This window comes from Accipiter gentilis, chromosome 16, assembly GCF_929443795.1.
Source record: "Accipiter gentilis chromosome 16, bAccGen1.1, whole genome shotgun sequence".
Lineage (NCBI taxonomy): Eukaryota > Metazoa > Chordata > Aves > Accipitriformes > Accipitridae > Astur > Astur gentilis.
This window is the reverse complement of record NC_064895.1, coordinates 1,137,469-1,154,988: the sequence shown is the minus strand read 5'-3', so window position 1 is coordinate 1,154,988 and position 17,520 is coordinate 1,137,469. Positions and strand designations below refer to the sequence as shown.

Sequence of the window (17,520 nt, the reverse complement as noted above, 5' to 3'; positions counted from 1 at the left end):
GCTCCATGCCATCGCAAAGAGACACGGGCAGGGACGACGGGCAGCCGCCTCCGTCCTGCTCCATAAAGTCACGGCCTGAATTGCCAGGCGGGTGCCAGCTCTGTCGCACGCCATCCAAAAAAGTTGCCCGACCCCTAATAGCACCTAATTCATCCCTCCATTAGCCAGCAATAAAGCGGCGCATCTCACTGAGCGGGGCGGATTTGCATTTCCTAGGTCGGTTGCAGCCGCTGTGTGGCCCTGCTGCTTAAAAAAATGGATTATTAAAAATATTTGTCCCCCATTCCCCAGAAGCCCCATGTAATGGCTTTTTCATTTTGAGCAATGTGTTCACACACCGCTTCTCAAACAATCTGTCCCGCTCTGGTTTTGCTTAACGCTCGGCAGCGATTGTGTTACAGTTGCTCTCCGGGCGGCTCTCTCCCCCACCCTGCTGCAGGATGTACCCGTAAAACACAAAATGCATTTATTCACGATTTTCTAAATTGTTTCATTTCAGAGGTTTACAAACGAGGACCACCTGGCGGTTCATAAACACAAGCATGAGATGACATTGAAATTCGGCCCTGCTCGAACTGACTCAGTCATCATAGCAGGTATGCGGCGTTCAATCCAGGCCAGCTCTGAAAATGGTGCACATTAATATAGCATGACTGCAAGATTAATACCAGGGACCAGATGCACTGAAAAACGTCTCTACCTCCCATAAAAAGCTCTTGTGATCTGCATTTAATCAGGAGGAAAGGAAAGCCAGAGGCTTCCAAGTTTCTATTTTTTTTCTTTTTTTATGGTAGTATCAGGTTTTGTGGGGTTTGGGTTTTTTTTTTTTGTTTTTTTTTTTTTTTAGCTCTCTCACCCTTTTTATTAAGACTGGAAGATTTATGGACAAAAGGTCTTTCACGTTTCTGCATGTGCTTTGAGGACGATGAACAAAATCTGACAAACCCAGCTTCCTCTCCTCAGCCCAGGTGTCAATTTTCTTGAGCTTTTAGGCTAGCAGTTAATAAATTAAAACGCCATCGAGTGCACTGGCTACTGCCGAGAGTGCATTTGCAGAGCCCAAATGAGGCGCTCTGGCAGCGTGCGGTCAATGCAGCCTTTATAAGATTGGGGGGAAAAAAAATACATATATTGTTGTCTGGCAGCAGATCATTGCCGGTTACAGATACTCTCCTGCCTTGTCAGTCCCCTTTCATTCAGGCTTCTTAAAAGGGCGTGAGGTTTGTGTTACTGCTGGATGAAAAGGCTGTTGCTGAGAACAAGAAGAGAGGAGGAAATGCTTTCTGACGCCTTTCTGAAGAGTTCATAAGGGGAAACGAAGCGTCTGCTGCAAGAGCCTGGCCCCCTTTTCCCAGGTTCATCTCCAGCCCAAATTTAGTGTTGAAGTAGGAAATAGCAATTCAGTTGGTTTCTTAAAGCCTTCAAGTTAACTCTGGCTATGGGTAGGGTTTTAACAGAGCTCGTGCAGCCTTTGCTGGAAGGGCAAAAAGCTTCTCTGAGGGGAGGGCTTGCAGAGACGAAACAGGCTCCCAGAGGGAGAATTAATTTCGAATGGGATCAGGCTAATGGGACTTGATGGTGAAGAATTTGGGGCAGGGGCTGAAAGAAACCTCAGATTCCTAAAGGTCGTTTTTACTTCAGTTCACCCTCTTTCTAAACAGGGTGCACAGCGGGAGGGTTAGCTTTTGCTTTATAAACCCAGGGCGTAAATTGCCTGGGCGGTGATGAGGGAGCAGAAATGGGGTACAGTCCTATCTCCAGCTGAAATTCCACCAGCTCTAACAGGGATGCGGCATTAAAAGTCCTCATCTTAGCTGCTCCCAGAGGTGTACGTTCCTCCTGTGCATGGGTAAACCCTCAGGGGTAAAACTGTGGGTGGAATGAACACCGTTGTTTTAGCACAAGGAACAGCAGCGAGGGCGGGTCTAGCCCCCTCTCCTAGCTCTTCTGGGCTGATGCTCAGTGGGTCACTCTGGGGTAAGCCACAAAGCAAAAAAAAACCCAAACTTATTTAGCTGTGGTCAGTGCAAGACCAGCCTATTTAACACAGGCTTTCCTGGCAGAGATCTTGACGGCAGATAGAGCTGCTGGGGGGGTAGCGAGGGTTATAAAGCATGCTGGCTTTGAGCAGTGAGATCTAGGGCGTTATTGCCCTATGTTCCTAATGTCCTTTTTTTTTTTTTTTTCCTTTTCTTTAAGCCACCATTTTGTCTCTGGGTTTTCTTGTTCTCTCCCTCCCTCTTGCTTTGTGCCGAGTCCAGGGCAGCAGTCCGTGTGTTAATGAGCAGGAGGATTCAGTGTACATCTCTTGCCGTAACTCTGCGGTTAAGCTAAAGAGAGTCGTAAAGAATTGTTCTCTCTCTGCCGGTTTTAGCTGGCAGCAGAGAGACTTATTTAATGGGAACGTGCACTTCTGGGGTGATGCTGTGGGTGGAAGAGCTGCTGCAATTCCTGGAGGTACGAATTGGGGAAGGGTAAGACAAGAGACGTTATATGGCTTTGCTTTGTGGCATTGTGAAAACTTCTGCTGGAGATTTGGGCCCCGGGCTGGCGTGCGCGGCTTGGAAGGACATTTCTAAATGGGGAATGGTCCGAAAAGAGCCCTGAGAGCTGTTAAAGCACTGGAAAAACAGCCTCCTGCTGAGATCTTTAGTTGACAAAGTTTCTTGGTTTAATGAAGAGAGATTGGGGGGGAACCGAAGTGTGCTCAGAGGAGGCCTTTACTTTATTAACAAAACCAATAGGTAGGGTTTGAAGTCAGACTGGAAATAAAGCGTAGGTCTGTAACAGCAAGTTGAAGTAATCACTGAAGTCGCTTCCCGAAGGCTGTGGGAGACTCTCCACCGCTGGCCGGTTTGAAATCAAATGGGATGTTTTCCGTAGATACTTCAGCTCGAGCACAGCTAGTGCACTCGGAACAGGGAGCATCCGTGCCAAACAGCCGATGTTTTATGCAGGAGGTCAGGGTAAACTATCCCAGGGATCCCCTTGGTGCTTAAAAATCTATGTAGTTTTGTGCCAGGTGGATTCTTTCAGTGTAACGTGTTTGTGCCGGGCTCCTGCTAGTACCTGGACTGCTGACCTAACGTCACGCAGAAAAACGAGGCTCGCTGGGAGCGGGGAGATTTCTTTCTGCTTTATAGCCTGGGTGATGGCCAGAGAGATCATGACTCAACGTGTTAATATGGTGGAAAACGGGCCCCAGAGGGATTGCTTTGGACAGTGGTGGTAATTATTAGCACTCCCACGTAGCTGTCTGTCCTAGGATGTGCATTAATGTACGGAGCCGGCACAGGGAGAGAAGCAACTCTGCTCAGCTCTATTCCATATCAGCGGCGGAGCTGCTTCAATCAGCCGTTTCCCCTCTCATCACTCCATATTTTTAAGATCTGCTGTTTCGGGGAGATCAAACCCCACTATTTTCCTTCCTTGCAGCAGCAATTCAGATGAGGACAAGCCAAACCCTGGGGTGGGAGGGACAGGACACGACCCACAGGCAGGAATTTCACAGAAATCACTGCATGCATCTTGCTGCAATGATTTCTTTGAACAGCATTCACCAGCGAAACAAAATTAACAAGGAATTATTTTCCCCATTCTGAATTGTCACTTGTTTTACAAACATGACATACACCTTAGCAGAAAAGCATCCAGACTTCCACAAAACAGAGGCCACATTTGCTAGGGGTCCCCAGAGAGGACTAAGGTGATTAAAATGAATTTTCTAGCCTCTCTTTGACCGATGCTTGGTGTTGCAACCCAAACAGATCAGACTCCAACCCCAACTCGGTTCTTGAAGAACTGCGAAGAAGTGGGACTCTTCAATGAACTGGCCAGCTCCTTTGAGCACGAGTTCAAGAAAGCTGCAGAAGATGACGAGAAAAAGGCAAGAGGCAAAGGCCACCATTGCCGTAAAACTGAGCCGGGTGCATATTGTGGGGGCTGGAGTGGGGACGGTGCTGTTCTGATGAAAGGCATATGTTGTAGGGTAACTAAGTGTGGTCTCAGATTTAATATGCTGGCTTACATGGGACTTTATTTTTTTAACTTGGGTGACTTTGGCTGGCTATCCTGCAATCCGAGGCCTGGTGAGAGCAGATTTTAATGGTTTATTATTCCTTTGGCTTTTCACTTCAAAAAAGAAAAAAAAAGCAGTACCCGAAATACCTCGCACCTTGGGAAGGAGATGCAGGAAAAGAGCAGGACTCTGTGCTCAGGATCTGAGCAAAAATTCACTCGGAGCCTCCTCAGGGATCAAGATCCTTGACGACGATGCCTTTAAGGTGCAATCAGCAGGGAAGGGACTGAGCTTAGCTGTGTGCCTTTAGCATTTGAACAGTGTCACAGTACATGCAAATAGAGAGCAGGGCTCTATGGAGGAGTGAGGCTTTTCCTAACAAAGAGCTCCCTCATATGCAAGCGCTATCGATTCAGGCTGCCCCTGCCAACCTCAGGAGCGCAAGGGTCTGAAGGACAACGGGATCTCGTCAGATAGCAGCTAATTAAGGACATTTCTCCCCCCCCCACACCACCTTTCCAGGATCTGAGGAGCAGCAGATGCGTATTGGGCTCTTAGACTGGCACATACATTTACTAAATTGATATATGTATGTACATACGCTCACAGTCAGCGGCGCTGCTTGGAAATAAACTGCAGGAGCACAGCCACGTAAATCTTCACCGAGATGGGGAACGGAGGAATTCAGAATTAAAACTGAAAACTGTCTTTCACCCGCTCTCCTAATAACAGGGCTCTTTAAAGCATAAATTGATCTCTCTCATTGGTATGCTGCAGGGCCTTGTCAGGGCTGCGTGGCATTTTATGCTCTGAATTCCCTGCCTTTTGTTCTCTGCAGCCCAGACCCTGAGCGCTGGGAGAAGGTAGCTTTTCGTTTGTGGTTTCACATATAAATGGTTGAGCAGCCCACAGTCTAGCCAGTTGTTTTATATGTAAGACCACCCATCTCCTGGGCTGTGCTACCTAATAGCTGCAGCTATGATCCTTAGGCTGTTAGCTGTTTTCCTTTTTTGCTTTAGGATGACTGCAGTCTAAATATTTCCGCTGGCAGCCAGGCGAACGCGGCGGCGTGAAGCTTGGGATGGTTTCAGGCGTTAGGGAAAGCATTATCCCTCCTAGAAAATCTCTGCACAGGCGAGGTCCCCAGGCCCAGATGGCTTGTCACTCACCGAACCTGGCCAGAGCTGCCTCCTGCATTTCTGAGATGCTTTCAACATTTGGCCGCATCGAGCCCAGTTGCTGCTGTTATGTTTTGTCCTCCAGTTCCAAGGGTGGTCTCTACACCAGCATGTTAATTAAAAACATAGGCACAGCAGGCGCTTCCCTGGAGGCACTTTAAGTGGTTTGAAACTTTCCTGCATGTTAATCCCTTCTCCTTTGTGATTCCCAGTGCAACATCTCTGCTTAAGAGGGCAGGTAAACGGTTACTGCACTTACCATGAGCAAAGCCCCTGCGTAAATCGGTGCAGAGCCAAGGCGCTGGAGCCGCACCCCACTCGAGCAGCAAGAACATCCGTAGATGCCCGGATTTACCCTCTCGCCGCAATTTTCCCTCCCTTGAGAGGACTTAAAACGCAGCAGAGGAGGTTTAGGATAGATGCTAGGACAAACTGTCAGCAGTCGGGCGAGTGAAGGAAAGCGCTGGGATTGATTGTGGAGGGAGGGAAAGCAGGTTGGACAAACAGCTGTCAGGACTGATTTAGGGAGAGTTTCTCCTGCCCCAGACGGAGGGAGGGACCGGGTGATTTGTGAGGTCTGTTGGAGCCCAATTGAATGCAGCATCCTGCAGTCAGAGTCTCGCGACGTTGCGTGCTCCTCTGGTGCTCCCTTACGCCATCTTCTCCCAGGTCTTGTCTTCCTCCAGGTCTGGGGAGGGGAGAGATGGCCACTCAGTTTAGTCCCCCTCCCTTGTCACCCTGCCCTTTTCCCGTCCCCAGCAAGTCATTAACTGGTTAAAATGGGGCACGTGGCACTGCTGGAACCCAGGGTGGTGGCAAGTTGCCAGGTTCAGGCATATGGTTGGGTTTTATTTTAATGGGGCGCTCATAGATATTTAATAACTTGCATGGCTCTTTGTTTGCTTTTGATAATCGGGTAATAAAATAATTCAGGCTGATTTATACAATGCTTTACAGCTCTTCTGTGAATGAAAGTGCCTTCTGTAACTCGCAGGCATTTGGCTTTGTTACCTGTTCCCCTTAGCAGAGCCCTTTTATGAAAAAAAAAAACCCCAAAACCTAACCCATGGAAAGAATTGTGTGTGTGTTACTGAGAAACCACAAAATGGTGCCATCTGGGGCAGAGACCGTCTTTCCTAGGTCTCTGTCTCTGTTTGGATGGGGCTGGCGCGGCACGGCACCGCTCTCTGCCTCGGGCTCCCAGATGCTACTTCAGTACAAATAAATAATAATAATTTGGCAAGAGCTCAGAGCTGTAGCTCTTCCTCTGGGAGCAGCCAAATGTTTCACAAACAATATGAGCTAATTGTCCTCTCAATCCATGGCTGGTTTTCCTGTAGAGTGCCGGAGCCCTGGACATGTCTCTGCCCTCCACCCCAGACATCAAGATAAAGGAGGAAGAGCCGGTGGAGGTGGACTCTTCCCCGCCAGACAGCCCTGCATCTAACCCGCAGTCACCACAGAACAACGAGAAGGTAGGTCCCCCTGACCATGCCCTGTGGAGGTGTTGGTTTCTCCTTCTCTGACTGAGAACAAGTTTTTTTCCACTTGGGTGCCAAGGCCTGATTTGGGCTTGTGAGGTTCCCCTCATTTTAGAAAGAAAGAAAGATAAAAGCTTGTTCACTGAAATACACGTTTGCTGCCCTTAAGTCTCCATGTGGATTTGGCTAATGCAGAAAGCCTTGCTGTTCACCTGGGAATGCTTTTCTGGCAGGGCGAAAGTGCCAAACAAGTAACGCATCTTCTCGGAGACCTGCTCCCTGTGTCCTGGGGGGGGCTGGCTTGTGATTCCGAGCAGATTAGTCCAGGTGACACATTCTTCATCTGAATAACTTCCCTCCCTAGAGGTGCTAGCTGGGGCTGGAGCGGTAGTTCGTAGAGGGGGAAGAGGCTGCTGCAGGCAGCAGGAGTCTGAATTTCTGTGCCCCACTCCCTGCACTGACATCAAATCAGTGTGGCTTTGGGTAAGTTGCTCCCCTCCGTGCCTCAGTTTCTGTGGCGAAGGTGCCTTAATTTTCCCTAAATTGCTTTTAAGCCATCAGAAGGAAGAGACAGCCAGGCGATTATTAAGCTAATAAGTAACAGCATGTCTCCCTTTGTCTGTTGATCCTCTTCAGGAGATCACCTCCAAGCCTGTAATCATTTCTACACCTACTCCAGCCATCGTGCGTCCAGGCTCGCTGCCACTACACTTGGGTTATGATCCGCTCCACCCTACTCTGCCTTCCCCAACCTCTGTCATTACCCAGGCTCCCCCTTCCAACAGACAGCTTGGGTAAGTACAGAGGAGGGACATGTGTGCTGAGGTTTTCTCCCGTACTGTCAGGCTTCCTGGGCAGTAATTAGGTACCTAAATAAGTTCCTTGATTGTCAGAACAACTGAGGTGCTGCGATTCCCGCTGCGGCTGCTTGGGCATAAGGGCCTCGTTGCAGCACTGTCTGCAAAAGCAGAATGGGGTGTAAGTGCAGAAAGCAGGAACTAATTGTCAAAGTGTAACGAAACGAGGCAAAACTCACCGCAGGGAAAAATTAAACCCAATCCCCAAACACGTTGACATGACACTCGCTGTCTATGATGGGAGCGTGGCCTGACTGGGGACTCCCAAGTTGCTTTTGCAGCCTGATGCGGTGGAGAGAGCTCAGTTAAGCTGGCAGTAGGAAATTGTCTGGATCTTTAATGGCTTTGGGATTTTCTCAGACAGCTGTTGCCTCTGAAGTGTAACCTCTTCTGCAACCTGCTGGCCTCCTTCATGGTCAGCTTCTGCCTCGGGAGCTGTTTGTTTCAGCAGATCTAATGACCTGCTCCTTTTTGCCCCTTTAACAATCTGGATCGGAGACTCCAGAGCACTCGCTGCAGTGGTTATGAGCCTGCCACACTGTTAGGTAGCTCCAGCCCTGCACATAAAAGGAAGGAGCCTGAAGGATGCAGGAAACACATTACAATGAGCCCTCAGGAGACGTATATTTAGCCCCACTTCTATTCTTTGGTGTCAGGGTGCTTCTTTTTTGCTGTGGTCCTGGCCTCTTTCTAATTACCCTTGTTTGAGGCTGGCTCCTTACATTAACCAGGCCATTTTTTTCGACTGTCAGTTCATATTTTTGTGTGTGTTTTTGCTTTGACCCTCTGGCACCATCAATCCAGACTTCCTGACGGAAAGTTTTAAATCCTGTCTTGAGGCATTAAGGGGTTAAGTGATTGTCCTGGGGTTTTGAAAAGGCATTATATTCCTTCTGTAACCCCGCACAGGCAGAGACTCGTGGGGCTGTTTGGAAGCAAGTTGCCTTGTGCTTGGAGGCATGAAAAAATCAGAACTGGAGTAAGCTAGACTTGTAATACGATTTTATGTGCCCTTTGCAGTCCATGCAGGTAGATCCCTCCTACAGTGTGAGAGTTGAACGCACTCTACGGAGAGGTCGGGCTGCAACTTTAACGAGGGTCCCTGTGTTAGGGCCACGGCAGCCGTGGTGGGGTTGTCAGCATGACAGAGATGGAGGGGAGTCTGTGACCTCCCTGTAACTCGGCTTGTTAGGCTGGGATTTTCAAAGCAGCCTGGAGGATTTGGGATGCCCAATAGAAATGAGTGAGAGTTGCGCATTCGTGTTCCCAAGGCAGCCTTAAAAATTCCAGCCTGAGTTATTGGCACAATGAACTCCAACCTCTGACCCACGTCCCCTGCCTCCCCACCCTGCCATTGCTCCATGCCAGCACAGCTTCCTCCAAGGATCCCAGGCAGCCCAGCCTCGTCCATCCCCTTCCCTGGGCTCGGCAGAAGAGGCAGCAGCAAATTTTTTTTCTCCCTCCTGCAAAGTCAGGCTCCCAGCAGCTCTACTCTTCTCTTTCTGGCTCGTCTCTGCCTCCATGCTGTGCTGTCATGAACGGAGGAGAAGCGGGAGATCAGCCCTTGCTGGCAGGGACGGTTTCCTTCCTCTCCCTGTTGTCCGGAGCAGATCAGCTCCAGCTTTTCCTCCGCTCTCCTGGAAAGGCTGAGTCCAGAGGTTCAGAGCTGGAGCACAGTGAGGTTTATGACACTCTAAAATGGAGGCAGGGGGATGCGTGCCTGTTTGTCACCACATGCAGAAACACCGCCTTTTGCTGCAAAGTGATCTGCAATGGAAAAAGTTCTTGGTATTGTTAATTTGTCACAATTAGGCTCCAGCGCAATTGCCTCCTCCCCCAGCCTGCAGTGAGCAGGACCCTTTCTGTCTCCCAGAGCCATTGTCTGGGCAGACACAAGCCAGCCCTGCATCGACTCCATATTTAGGAGATTTTCTCTGGAGTCAGAGTCAGAAGTGCGTGTTAATGGAAAGCTAAATCTTTGCAAACCCTCTTGTGGGAGCTCAGCAGATGTGGCTCCCAGGCCAGGAAGTTACTGGTAGGCCGGAACAGATGCCCAGGTCCCCCATCTGCCTAGTGCCAGGCTCAGCCTGGGAGGGCACTTTTAATCTCCTTGAGGATGAGTTGCAGCAGCCCCTGGATGTGCTTTTCTGTCTATCCAGGTGGGCATCATGTCTTGGGGCTTTGGCAGCCGTGGTCTATTTGGCCAGCCAGCATACACCTAGGAGTTAAACAGGGCACACCGTAATGCTGGCCATCAGTGTTGCTGCCAGCCCCAAGCGAGGAGCTGCAGCCTGGGTCTCCTCGGCGTGACATTGGCACGTGCTGGCTGCCATGCAGTGCGTGTGTGGAAGGCTGAGTTACCTTAACACGTGCTCAGCTAGGCTTTGCACCCACCCATTTAGAGTGTGCCATTCAGAAATGGGAAAATGAGTCCAAATCCATGAACCAGAATTAATTCGTGCTTCTGCCCTTGAGCTCATGGGGCTGCCTGGACAGCATAAACTTGAAATAATCCATGAGAACTTGAATTGTTGTTTCTCCAGGTCTCCCACAGGTTCCCTTCCACTTGTCGTGCAGCTTGCAAACGGACAGACCATGCCCGTCCTCCCAGGCCCTCCTGTACAGATGCCTTCTGTTATATCGGTGAGAGAAACTTCCAACACAGCTCTGCATGGCAGAGGAGGGGACAGTGTTTTTTCCCCTGCCAAATATATGCAGACACTTCCATTTTGTAAAAATTAAAATATATCTCCCCCTCTGTGCAAGATATGACTGGAAGAGGAGGAGGAGGAGGAGGAGGAGGGGGCCCAGCTCTGGCAAGGTAGTAATAACATGTCGATCACACTAGAGGGCAATAAGTCTGGAAAAAAACAAAGCCTTGCCTGGACAGATGGCTCATGCCATTGATCCAGGGCTGGGAACTGTAGGATCCCTGATTAGCTGCTTCCATTTGGAACAGCGTGCCTCAATTGAAACCATTCGAGCTTGCAGAGAACATGTTGGTCTTTGCAGGCCAGGAAAGCCACCCTAACCTCGCCAGCGTGCTAAAGAGCTGTTTGAATATCAGCCTTGCGGGTTGTGCTTTTTGCATACGGAGAATATTCCGTGGTGCAGAACTCACGAGCAGATTTGCCTGGTGGGTGGCTTGTACGTCTTCCGAGCGCTTCAGTTCCCAACCAAGCAGCCTGTGTGAATCCTGTCTGTCCTGCTGGGCATGTCTTTTGGGTTTTGAGTGAGTAATGGCCAAAACCTTCTGCCTCAGGTAACAAGAATGTTGACATCAAAGTAGGCAGACAGCAGGCAGCTTGGCATAGCTTGTGGGCATGGAAACATCTTCACACCTTCCTGATAGCTTGAAACAGGACTTGCATTTGTAGAGCTTTGCAACAGCATACCTGAGTGGCTTATAAAAGCAAGAGCAAACTCTGTTTTTTCCCCTCTTTGGTGAGGGACAAAGCTCTCCATGTTTAGGAGGGGATGCTGTGACTTACCCTTGGTGTTGCAGCAGCTTTGCAATAAGAACTGGGCAGAGAACCGTAGGGGGTCTTGTACCCTCCCTCTTGATCCACTCTCATGTACTGGTGGGGAAAAGCCCTCTGGGAGGGAAGGGAAGGAGGGAGGCTTTAGGGCTGCCCTCCTCCCTGTCCTCAGAGCTAGGCTGGTATGGCTGGGTGATTCTGAAACAGCCACCGTGGCCACCAAAGGAGTGGCTGCTGGCCTTCAGTGACAGCAGGCATAATTGATGGCAGTAGTTAAACGCTGAACGTTTGTCAAGATTTATAAATGTGCTTGGTTGGGGAATTATTACAGAGCCGCTTCACGGAGCGCACTTGTGAAAGCACCTCAGCTTCCATAACCCAAGCGTTGCTTCCTCCCTGATAGCTGGCTCGGCCGATGTCCATGGTGCCGAACATTCCTGGTATTCCTGGGCCACCCATCAACAGCAGCGGGTCCATTTCACCATCAGGACTTCCAGTGCACTCTGAAGCCAAAATGGTAAGGGTCTGAATACATGCCGGGGAGGGTGTCACATCCACGGTGTTGTTCCTCAGTCTTCACTAGCTCCTCCAGAAGAGACTTCATCTGGAGGCTTTTTCCCTGCAGCCTTCACGAAGAGCCACTGCTTCTCCGAAATCAAGCACAGCCATCGGAGCGCCTGCCCACACCGAGAGCAGGTGTTACAAATGCCGCCACCAGGAATATTAGACTAATCAGCACTGCGGCTCTGGCAGGCAGAGCAGGCACGCTATTGTCAAGACAAACCTCAGCCCTATCCTAAACACGGCTGTTTTGTAAAGCTGGTGCTTCTAGTTCCAAGATAACAGATGGGTTGGAGGTGGGCTTGAGGAAGGCAGAGCCAAGAGGAGAGATGTTGTGCTGTAATCCAAGGATCCTGGTAATGGTTTTCATGTAGGCCCCTTTAACTAAAAGTTTGCAAAAGAATTTTCCTCTCTTGGCTCTTCGTGGCTCAAATTAGGTGCACGCAGAGGGGGGAAGGCGAACCTAAGTTTGCAGAGAGCAGCAAAACCCCTGTTTTTTTGGCTGAGACAGGGTGGAGGTGTTTGCAAACCCACCTCTTACGGTGGTGCTGCTCACTGTTGCTGCTGTGTTGTCACTGCTCCCATCGTACCCTGTTGAGGTGTCTGCAGGATTTGTGGGCAGATCAGAGCTACAAGTGGGGTGAGAGATCTTAAACTCTGTTTGAGTCATGAAACAGCCATCCTGCCCTGCTGGCATGCATCTGGCTGCCCAGAGAAGGAACTTGCAAGACCTAGTCTCGATCGTGCATAGGTCCTACTCCATCCCAGAAGGACCCCTCTGCAGGTGCTCAAGGACAGTTGAGTTCCACAGCCTGTTCAGTCCATGGTCTTTCTGCAGAGCCTGCCAGCTGGGGAGTGGATCAGTGCCAGTTGCAGTAGCAGTTTTGGGATGCGGACACCTGCCTGCTTGAGCCTAAGTTGGAAGCCACTGTCTGTCTTTGGGTAGGCCAGATGGTGATGGCTTGCTGTTGGATTTGAATCAGCCGCAGTCCCTGAAGAGCCCGTTCCCCAGCGGCCTGGCTCCTTGAATGATGGAGGAGCTCGTTAAAGCCTTAACAGCATGGAGAACAGGTCCACTGACATCCTTTTTTTCTCCTTTAACAGAGGCTGAAGGCCAGCTTGACAGCATCTTCCTCACTGAATGGCAGCAGTTTGGTGGTGGGCTCAGCCAGCACAATGGTGACCACACGTCCAGAGCAGAGTCAGATACTTGTCCAGCACCCTGACGCCCCTTCCCCAGCTCAGCCACAGGTTTGCTGCTGCTTAGCCCGCAAAGCTGGGCTGGAGATGCTGGGGGTTTCTGGGCCTTGGGGAAAGAGAAGGAAAACCTTGTGGCTTCCTGGTGTGCAGAATGAGTTAAAACCCCTGTTTTGAAGTGACGCTTCAGCACTAATGGTCTCAAACACCACCAGGCAGAAAACTTCAGCAACATGTTAATTTGCTTTACGAGGTCTGGAGTTCTGAAAGAATATTTTCCTTCTTCTCCCTGCTCAATTACTGGGGTTAAACGCTCCCCTCTTAGGCAATCAACTCCACTGGCTCCTGCCAGCTAACCAAATGCCAGCCTTCCATCAGGATCGCCACCTGCTCCGTCAGTTAGATAGGCTTCCAAAAGTTTAATATCCATATGCTGCCTGACAGCGAGTACCGAAGTGTAACTGCACTCCCCGATTGTGGCAGTGTAATTACAGAGCCCTCGCAGAAGCACCGGCAAGCCTGTGTCTGCAGGACAGTTTGCCCTCGCTGACTTTTCCTTTGTTCTCCTGAATTAAAACCAGGGAATGTGCAACATTAGAAAATCATTTGTACCAGTTGCCTCTGAGAGTTTGTTTAGCTGAACATATTCAGGGAAAATTCAACCCAAATTAATTTTTAAAGCAAATTGCCCACTCAAAAACTGTAATTCGTTTGTGCTCCGCAAGTTACTGAACCCAAATGGAGACAGTGCTTTGACTCTGCGTCGTTATGTGTGTCAGAGCGGGATTGAGCACTTGCAGCCCTGCAGCTGGAAGTTACCCTCCGTCAGCTGATACGTGGTCACTGGCCGTGTGGGAATCTCCTAAGTCATTGCAGCATGAAGTGCTTTTTAAAATCTCTTAAGTGAAATTAAAAGGAAGGCTGTTTCCTCTGCATTGCCTGTGGTCATTTACCACATTAGCTCCTTGATATGGAGGGGAGGAAACTTCTGCTGATGGTTACGTGCCATTAGCTGACTGTAGGAGTTTGGGTTTTAACTAAATTCCCCTGACATTCACAAATTCACTGGGTTCAGGATCTCAGAGGGTTCATGTGGATTCACACCTGAAGTTTGCAGGGCACTTCAGACTCGGCTGAGAAAGGGCTGCCAGAAATGCCTGTGAAAGGGGCTTTATCCCCAGCTCCTGCGTCACAGCCAGGGCTGCCCTTGGTCCATCCCTGCAGTGTGTAGTTCTGGCTGCTCTGCAAAAGCAAATCCCTTTTTGCCCCAGCCATGAGAGCTGGCATTTCCTCTGCCAAACCTTAGTTAAGCCGGTGTGTGTCTCCCTGCCTGCACCAGAGCTTCTTTTCAGCATCTCTCTTTCACATGCCCCATCTCCAGGTTTCCCCTGCCCAGCCCACCCCCAGCACTGGCGGGCGACGGAGACGTACGGTTGATGAAGACCCAGACGAGCGCCGGCAGCGGTTCCTGGAGCGGAACCGGGCTGCCGCATCCCGCTGCCGTCAGAAACGCAAGCTCTGGGTGTCTTCCTTGGAGAAGAAAGCCGAGGAGCTCACGACCCAGAACATCCAGCTGAGCGTGAGTATGTAACCATGGAGGCTGAGCACAGCCCTTTGCCAGCGTTAGGACCATCACTCCAGGGGGAACATCTTTGCTGTGCTGCAGAGACAACGTGCGTTTGGATGCTGCTCTCTGGAGCAGGATTGCTGCCTCTGTGCCTAGGTTACACTCCTTGCCTTCCATTGTGGTGCTCTGCCTTGAACAGGCCATGTGGAAAGAGCGCTTCAGTGCTCTTGTTTCTCTCCCTGTCCCCCTCAAAAGGGCTGTGCCTCTGCCCATCAAGGCAGTAGCTCAGGGAGTGACGCCAGCCTCAGGAGCAGAGCGCCGAGGCCCTGGGAAGCAGCTGTATTTGCAGAGTGGAAACCTCCTCTGTGCAAGGGAGAGCTCTCTGCTGGCACAGGGTCAGCAGAAGCAGTCCCAGTTCCCTTCCCTGCACCGTGGACCTGGCACCAGGGTGAGCAGGGAGGCTCTGCATCTGTGGCCTGCAGCCATACCGATTTTTTCTGGAGAATTTGGTTTCCCTGGCTCTCTGGCAGCACCCCCAGCATGCCTAGCAGAAGTGCAGCACATCTGAAAATACAGGCTTCACTTCCATTGCCGTTAGCCCCCTTGTTAATGTTCTCAGCACTGGCTGAGGATTGAAGGGTCTGCAAAGACTGAACTTGGGTCCGTTCTGGGCTTTTTCTTTCACTGGTGGCTAGTGACTCATGCCATGGGATTTTTTCAATAGCACTGATCATGGCATTTTTAATCTCTTCCCCAGATAATTATAGAAACTGTTTCCTCAGGCAATTTTGAAATACAATTGACTGTGTTTCAGCCATTTCTCCAAACATTTCAATAGAGGAATAATATGCCTTTCAGGGGAATAGACCTGGTTTACAGAAGAAGCTCACAGAAGTACCAAGAGCTTGGAGGAGCTCTGATGTTCCCCGTGGCCTGGCGTGGACTGAGCTGGTTGTACACTCAGCTTCTTGGTCTGTTTAGTTTTCCATCAGAGCCAACAGCAAGCTGGAGTGTCTGACTCAAGCAGTTGGCATTAGCAGGAGGGCTCAGGCAAATGTATGTCCAGGATTAGATGATTAACATAGCAAGGGGCTTTCCAGCCAGCAGTGGGGGCTGCTGGAGGGAAATGCTGCAGTCCATGTCTTGCACACTAAATTCCTCAAACCCAGAAACTTTGGATGTTCTTGGCCCAGAGGCATCTCAAATTAGACAACAAATTGTAAGTTTGCAGGGCACAAATTACATTGCTAGAGGCTGCTGTCAAGAGCATGAGTGATGCATACGTGCATGTTTGTTTTTCAATCTCAGAATGAAGTTATGCTACTGAGGAACGAAGTTGCTCAACTCAAACAGCTCCTGCTGGCTCACAAGGACTGCCCCGTCACTGCACTACAGAAGAAAACACAGGGCTATCTCGGTGAGTGATGACTTTTTCTAGTCCTTACTACCCTTTAAGTAGGTCTAAGCAGATGAAACCTGCGTAAGGCATAAAGGAAGGGAGTCTTCATCTTAGTCTCTGCTCCATCACCCTCCAGTGAGTGCACCAGGCAGGACAGGACAGACCTTGGTCCTGTGTTTTCTGCTGGTATTGCCTCCATAGCCTCTGTATTGAGGAGGGTCCACCCAGGCTGGACCTGCAAATTTGCACTGCAAATTGGCACTTCAACCTGGTTTATGAGATCTTGCAACAAGGCAGTGAGGGCAACCATGGTGCGAAAGCGCTGAGTGAAGGAGGTAGTGCATCTCCCTCCATGTCTCTGTAGTGTGGAATATTTGACAGAGATCCATATCTCCGCTTCTCCCTGGAGTGCAGGCCAGCTCCACTCGCTCCCAGGCAGCGTGCCAAGCACTTGATATTCTCTTTGAAGTTAAAAACTATTGCTGCTCTGAAAGCGAAGCCAGAGTCAGAAAAGGCCAGACTCTATAAATGACATCATGAGGCTCTATATCTCATTCTCTGCAATTCACATCAAATTGGCTCGGGTTTGGAAGTACAAAGATAAAAAGAGGCCTTCTTTCCTTTCTTTCTTTCTTTCTTTCTTTTTTTTTTTTTGTTAATGCTGCCTATTTCATTATAATCAACCCGGGAGCTAAACATTATGTCTGGATTCTTATGTCATCTCTGCAATAACAATTCCATGCTGTGGTATTTGTGCAAAGACTTTGGGAGGATGCTGGAGTCCCCTAGTGTTGCCTAGATTAACGGGATGAGAGGCAGGGATGGATGGAGATAAGAAAAGGAAGGGGGAGAAACAAAAGCCAAGAAAGCAGGCACTGTCCTTCCTGATTGCCTCCTGATTCCCATCTCCTGGGTCTCTGAAACGCTCTTCGCCTGTGCGGTGAGGCACAAATACATGCTGTACAGGGCCTGGCACAGCCAGTTTATTTTCACTCATTACAGTGACTCAGAGCTTGAGTAATGTGGTCGTGAAAATCCTCGCTGTCCCCCAGCCCTTGCAGACAGGTGTTCGCTCTGTGTATAATGCATAGAGGCGACATGATTTTTCCTGTTAACTTCCAAAGTTTACAGTTCCTATTATTATTCCTCACAGTCTGTCTACTCCAATAATAGGAATTCATCACACATCTGAATAATAAAAATGAAATTCACACCTCCCTCCCCATGCCCCCCTCCCTGGCTGCCTTTTTTATTATTGAGATTTGTGACTAAGCAGGTCCTTAAACAAAAATGCCAGATTCCCTCGATGGAATTACAGCTGCCTCATGTACAGTTGGGTTGTTTTATTTGTAATACCTTGTAAATCTCCTTTTTGGGATGCCAAACTATTATATTGCTCTGCTCGACCTTCTCTTTCACCGCCAAGTCAGTTTTCAAATCTGCTGCGCTAGCCGCATCTTTCAATACGCTGGCGAAGGCCAAGCCAAGGTTTCACAAGGGAAGGTAAAACCCATTTGGGAAAGGGGTACAGTATTCAAGCACCTGGTAGAAAACTGAGCCCTAAAATACGTTTGCCAGTGCCCAGTAAGGTTGTAAACCTCTGATTTTTTATTTTTTTTTCCCGGGTGTCATGGGGTTTACCCTCTTGACGTGGAAGAAGTATCCCAGCACATGCCATTATTTTGTTCTTTTAAAGGAAGGTGACCGCATCTTACCCGTAATTCATCTAGCCAAGTGCACAGGAGGGAATTTCCTCCTGACATCTGTAGATAATGAGTGTATA

General features: G+C 49.6%; 1 protein-coding gene across 3 annotated transcripts in view; it reads left to right on the top strand.

The window, feature by feature from the left end:
- Positions 1 to 17,520, top strand: part of LOC126046428 (cyclic AMP-dependent transcription factor ATF-7) — a 70,410-nt gene that overhangs the window by 46,128 nt on the left and 6,762 nt on the right. For 2 of the 3 annotated variants that reach the window (XM_049818794.1, XM_049818795.1), the window contains 10 exons: positions 500 to 596; positions 2,200 to 2,457; positions 3,768 to 3,886; positions 6,537 to 6,671; positions 7,314 to 7,471; positions 10,078 to 10,177; positions 11,417 to 11,530; positions 12,679 to 12,825; positions 14,153 to 14,350; positions 15,647 to 15,755. In XM_049818794.1, the coding sequence (XP_049674751.1) occupies positions 500 to 596; positions 2,200 to 2,457; positions 3,768 to 3,886; positions 6,537 to 6,671; positions 7,314 to 7,471; positions 10,078 to 10,177; positions 11,417 to 11,530; positions 12,679 to 12,825; positions 14,153 to 14,350; positions 15,647 to 15,755 (1,435 nt within the window). The remainder of the gene's footprint in view (positions 1 to 499; positions 597 to 2,199; positions 2,458 to 3,767; positions 3,887 to 6,536; positions 6,672 to 7,313; positions 7,472 to 10,077; positions 10,178 to 11,416; positions 11,531 to 12,678; positions 12,826 to 14,152; positions 14,351 to 15,646; positions 15,756 to 17,520) is intronic. The other variant, XM_049818796.1, reaches the window with a different exon arrangement.